At 34.8% G+C, this 5,995-nt stretch overlaps 1 protein-coding gene across 1 annotated transcript in view; it reads right to left on the reverse strand.

The window, feature by feature from the left end:
- Acf (ATP-dependent chromatin assembly factor large subunit) overlaps positions 1–2,696 on the reverse strand; it is a 14,769-nt gene extending 12,073 nt beyond the window's left edge. Inside the window, exon 1 of the mRNA XM_017617764.1 lies at positions 2,204–2,696. Coding sequence (XP_017473253.1) covers positions 2,204–2,325 — 122 coding nt within the window. The 5' untranslated portion in view covers positions 2,326–2,696. The remainder of the gene's footprint in view (positions 1–2,203) is intronic.
- Positions 2,697–5,995: the final 3,299 nt, after the last annotated feature.

A 5,995-nucleotide genomic window follows, 5' to 3' on the forward strand; every position in this document is an offset into this window, starting at 1 on the left:
GACAGTTCCACAGGTTTTAGTCCGAAGTTCAAAGGAACAGACAAATTAAATTTTAATGTTTACTGTTAATTAGTTTTGAGTTTATGAAGAATTTTCTTTAGTAATATTTTGTCGTATGCGCCATTTGTACACAATTTGGCAGCCTNCAGGTTTTAGTCCGAAGTTCAAAGGAACAGACAAATTAAATTTTAATGTTTACTGTTAATTAGTTTTGAGTTTATGAAGAATTTTCTTTAGTAATATTTTGTCGTATGCGCCATTTGTACACAATTTGGCAGCCTATTTGTATGAAATACGACAAAATGTGATCAAAATTTCTACTAAATTAACGACACCTTTTACTGAATAACTCGGAAACTAAAGGAGATATACAAAAATGGAGAACACCGATATTGATTAGTTTAATATGACTGCATCACTAACCAAATTTTTACAAAATTATCGAAAAAATTTTAGTCAATATCTCGGAAACTAAAGGCGATATCTAAAAACTGATAACACCAATCAAAAGAACTTATTTCAAAGTATATAACAGCATCTGGAACTAAAAATCGTCAAAATGGCGTTTACGACAATCTTTTACCCAGGCGACGATATGGTATATGGGGTATGAAAATATCCCTTTTCCCTAGCAGTAAACCTTTTAGTGTGGGCAACAATGATGTTTTTTAGATAAGGCAGATCGGAATACGCGCTCTCTGGGAACACAATACCTGTAATTATTGTACCATGGATGTGAACCAAAACTCTCTGGGAAGACATACCTGTAATTAGTACCATGAACGAAAGACACAAGATCACGCGGGAAGGAAAGAACGAAAAAAGTTATTTTCTAGCTGCCGAAATCTCGACGCCATCTTTGTTGTAAGAAGTAAACAACGAAGAGAACGGAGAAAACCGCAAAATTGTTGAACGCATGGACAATCATTTTTATTATGCAAATTCTTCTATAAATCATGCCGTTGTGTTAAATTATTCTTTATCTTATGTGTACACACGTTGTCACAGGCGAAAAAGAAGAAAATTGCAGTAAAGAGCCACGACCAAATTGTAAACAATGAAGAAATGTAAACAAACGGCTATTGTCAAAATCGTTAAAATTTTCCCTAAATGCGATTCTAACGGGCTACTCTCCTGCCCGCGTGATCTTGTATTTTTGGTTCATGGATTAGTACCATGAACGAAAGACACAAGATCACGTAAGAACAAGAGAGTGAAACAAGTAATTTTTAGAAAAAAAAAAAACCGACTTAAAAAAAAATATATATATATCTATATATTTCATGATCCAATGATCGGATCTAAACCAAATTAGTATGGGACCACCTCTGAGACACTACCTTTCCGTTGCAAGAATTATTGAAATCGGTTGACGTGGTGCAAAGTTATGCGGTAACATACATTAAAAAAAAAAAAAAAAGATTCCGACGAACTGATAACCTCCTCCTTTTTTGGAAGTCGGTTAAAAAGTCGATTTTTTAGCGGGTTCTACGCCATCTTGTTTCACTGGAAAACGAGCGAAAAGTAAACAAAGCAAAGAAAACAACAAAAACCAAAATTAGCCAAAACTATTGTCAGCCACTTTAAACGCACAATTTAGGTAAAATGATGCAACAAAATGCTTTAAAATGTGTTGTCATATTGAATTAACTCTTCTTTATTTGAATAAAAGTGTAAAATAGTGGTGCTTGTGATGTAAACAAACGCTCAGCTGACGAACCCGCTTCCGCAAACTTTTTTTCAAAACCAGTTACAAATACAACGTCGCGTTCTTACGGGATCTTGTATTTTTGGTTCATGGATTAGTACCATGTTCTAGATCCGGAATTAATGAATAAAAACGTCCATAATTGATCATTTATGCTTATATATGGCAACTCTACAGGAGTGCGTTGTTCACCAATATGTTCCCGCCAACCGCTTTCCGAAGCAGCTGGCTAGACTTTTTGATTACATTTTCAGTTTACGCTTTGCACTGCTTTTATCCTCAACCTTTTAATTCCTTCTTTCTTAAAGCATAGTTTTACGAAAAGCCCATGACAAATTGCTTTGGAAAAAAAAAATTTTNAAGCATAGTTTTACGAAAAGCCCATGACAAATTGCTTTGGAAAAAAAAAAATTTTGTGATATGTACATGAAGAAAATGTGTTAATTCCTTGCCTTACCTTAATAAGCAAAATAAAAATAGTTCCAAGTTACTTACTCATAGTCGCGAAAGATTTCCTTTGTAACTTCACAAAAGAACACCTCGTCGTTGTCATGAAAAGTCTCGTCTCGGCTACGAGATGGCATATTGTCAAAGCCATCGCGTTTGCAGATGGGCATTTTAGAAAATAGTCCAAATTAACTTCACTGAAATATATAAAGATGCACACCCGCTTATTTTCTATTCGCTGCGTCAGTGGTGTGGCGACGGTGTCGGCGCTTTTGACAAAAATTTACCAGCACTTCATATATAACGCAAATTTTCAAAGCAATAATCTGTTTATCTCCGGCACTTTTCCACTACTGCTGGCACTTATAAACACAATAACGCGGCAATACTTCTTTTATTTGATTATTTTACAATTTATGTCTGGCAAATTGACCAGAAATTCAATGCAGTTTGCAGTTTTCACCCGCCAATACCAATTTTACAACTTCTATACGAGCTATTCCACACTTTTCACTTGAACCCAGAGTTGCTCCGCATATGAATGGAAAATCGTGTGGATTGTCAAAACGGATATAAAAGGGTCGATACCGAATACTTTAATTATTGGAGAAGATAGCCCAATTGAAACATTTAACATCACATCACTACCGATGTCAAGAGTTTACACATAGTTATTTTTCTGACCCGACTTTTGCGAATTCTATTTTAGTATTCCCTTGACTCGGGTTTTGGTTTGTATTAGCTTCGTTCCCCACACTTTCCGGGCTGCTCCGGTAATTAGAGAGTAAAAATAATTTACTCGCTCACAAGGGTCAAAAATGTGCCAGCCAGTGTTACCGTTGTGCGACTAAAGTGTCAAATTGACACTTTTTGGAGATCGATGCCCCCTGACAACGGCTTTTTAAAAATAGGCTTATTTTGAAACTTTTCCAAAAAATCATGCGACTTATGCCCCTTTTCTTTGATTTAAATTCTATATACACATTTTGACAATTCCTTCATAAATTACATTTTTCTTACGTGTTTAAAAGTGCTTTTAGTATTTACTTTTCAAAGGCACTTAAAAATTACACCTCTGGCCAGATTTCGACTGATTTCAGCTCTTTTATTATGTCAAACATTTTCCGAATAAATGTCAAGAAGTAGCATGAATTAATGCACCGCTTTTGGAGCTTAGCGTTTCCCCCAATTTATTTGTGTTAAATTTATTATTTATTTAATGATTACTTAGTACTTTTTTAATTGCAAATTTTTTTCAAACTAAATGCAAAATATGCACATTGCGGCTTTTTAATATATCCTTCATCAATAGGTTATTATTTTAAGAGAAAAACCATTTTTGATAGAAAATGTTGATCTCCATTAACAGCTTATTATACCCCATAGTCATAGAAGAAATAAAGCTACTCTAAGCAGTTTTTTTTTGCAGATTTTCCGTTAAAAAAAGGCTAATACTAACGGTAGAGTCGATTTTCTCTAATAAGATTCGAAAGGTAAAATAATGAATGTATTTACTTACATGGTATAAACGATTTGAATGACTTGAATACTCGTTTTTTTTTTTGCTGTACACTTTTTTTGCACAAAAGTGCCCAGAGCGTGAGAAAGCAAAAAACCACATTTCGTGCCCGGAATCCGCATATCAGCTCTAAACAATGATTTTACGTGTATTTATCTTATATGGCTAATAAAACTACTAAATACCTACATTTTCGGAAAATTCTGTGATATTTTCCACTTTTGTTTTTATAAAATTTCCTTTCGGATTTAAACAACAGCAGCAGTTATTTCAAATTGCCCTTACGCACGTTTGTGCCCGGAAAAAAAGTCCGGTCTGTTTCGTGCACAAAGAAGAAGACATTTACGATCCAAAAGTGGAACGTATTCGCTCTCTATTATACCATGTTCTGACCGACATCGAAAACATGTTTTCGTTGCTAAAACTGGTTTTCGACCTAAAACTTGTGTTTTCGTCAATGAAAACCACTTGAAATCTCACGTTCCACTCATTCCAATCGGTGTCTGCACTAGTTTTTTCGATTATTTATCGAAGTGGAAGTCATACTTTATCATTTTTAATACGCCATTTCGGATTTATTGTTAATTAGCTGACAAAAGTAAAATAAGAATGAAAGTGAGAGGTTGCTAATGAAAAGAAAATTAAGGAAAAGCATGTTGGTTTTGTTTTTGTGTAGCAAAACTGCAATGAGAGGATGTAAGAAATGTCAACGAAAACACTAACAGCCGGTGTGAACAGCCTTCAGCCCACAATTCCAAAACTCGTTTTCAAAGTGTTTTCGTTGTCGGTCAGAACATTGTATTACATTCTTACTTTTGACGACAAAACTCAGCCTTAGAGAGCCTTTNCTCGTTTTTTTTTTTGCTGTACACTTTTTTTGCACAAAAGTGCCCAGAGCGTGAGAAAGCAAAAAACCACATTTCGTGCCCGGAATCCGNAGCATTCTTTTAACGTGCGTTCTGTCAAACCAACGCCAACGCCAAAGCCAATGCGAAAGTTCAGCCTTCAGCCCACAATTCCAAAACTCGTTTTCAATNTGTTGATCTCCATTAACAGCTTATTATACCCCATAGTCATAGAAGAAATAAAGCTACTCTAAGCAGTTTTTTTTGCAGATTTTCCGTTAAAAAAAAGCTAATACTAACGGTAGAGTCGATTTTCTCTAATAAGTTTCGAAAGGTAAAATAATGAATGTATTTANAATGAATGTATTTACTTACATGGTATAAACGATTTGAATGACTTGAATACTCGTTTTTTTTTTTGCTGTACACTTTTTTTGCACAAAAGTGCCCAGAGCGTGAGAAAGCAAAAAACCACATTTCGTGCCCGGAATCCGCATATCAGCTCTAAACAATGATTTTACGTGTATTTATCTTATATGGCTAATAAAACTACTAAATACCTACATTTTCGGAAAATTCTGTGATATTTTCCACTTTTGTTTTTATAAAATTTCCTTTCGGATTTAAACAACAGCAGCAGTTATTTCAAATTGCCCTTATGCACGTTTGTGCCCGGAAAAAAAGTCCGGTCTGTTTCGTGCACAAAGAAGAAGACATTTACGATCCAAAAGTGGAACGTATTCGCTCTCTATTATACCATGTTCTGACCGACATCGAAAACATGTTTTCGTTGCTAAAACTGGTTTTCGACCTAAAACTTGTGTTTTCGTCAATGAAAACCACTTGAAATCTCACGTTCCACTCATTCCAATCGGTGTCTGCACTAGTTTTTTCGATTATTTATCGAAGTGGAAGTCATACTTTATCATTTTTAATACGCCATTTCGGATTTATTGTTAATTAGCTGACAAAAGTAAAATAAGAATGAAAGTGAGAGGTTGCTAATGAAAAGAAAATTAAGGAAAAGCATGTTGGTTTTGTTTTTGTGTAGCAAAACTGCAATGAGAGGATGTAAGAAATGTCAACGAAAACACTAACAGCCGGTGTGAACAGCCTTCAGCCCACAATTCCAAAACTCGTTTTCAAAGTGTTTTCGTTGTCGGTCAGAACATTGTATTACATTCTTACTTTTGACGACAAAACTCAGCCTTAGAGAGCCTTTACTTACTGACTTGCTTACTTTTTATTTCTATAACCAATTTACCAAGCTCAGGAAGAAACATACAGTAACTCCAGGCATTTTCGTTTTAATAAGACCCGATAAATAACCCTGCATTCTATCACATTCTAAAGGGCAGTGTGAAAAATCTGATGTAAACAGTTGTGTACATGTGATCTTCCGTCTTCCTCCAACTTATGGCCTTATATATTGGTCTCTTTTTAACCAACGCAAAATTTGCAAATGTGTTAGTAAGA

Source organism: Rhagoletis zephyria, unplaced genomic scaffold (assembly GCF_001687245.7).
Source record: "Rhagoletis zephyria isolate East Lansing unplaced genomic scaffold, Rhagoletis_zephyria_1.1 Rzeph_scaffold_01483, whole genome shotgun sequence".
Lineage (NCBI taxonomy): Eukaryota > Metazoa > Arthropoda > Insecta > Diptera > Tephritidae > Rhagoletis > Rhagoletis zephyria.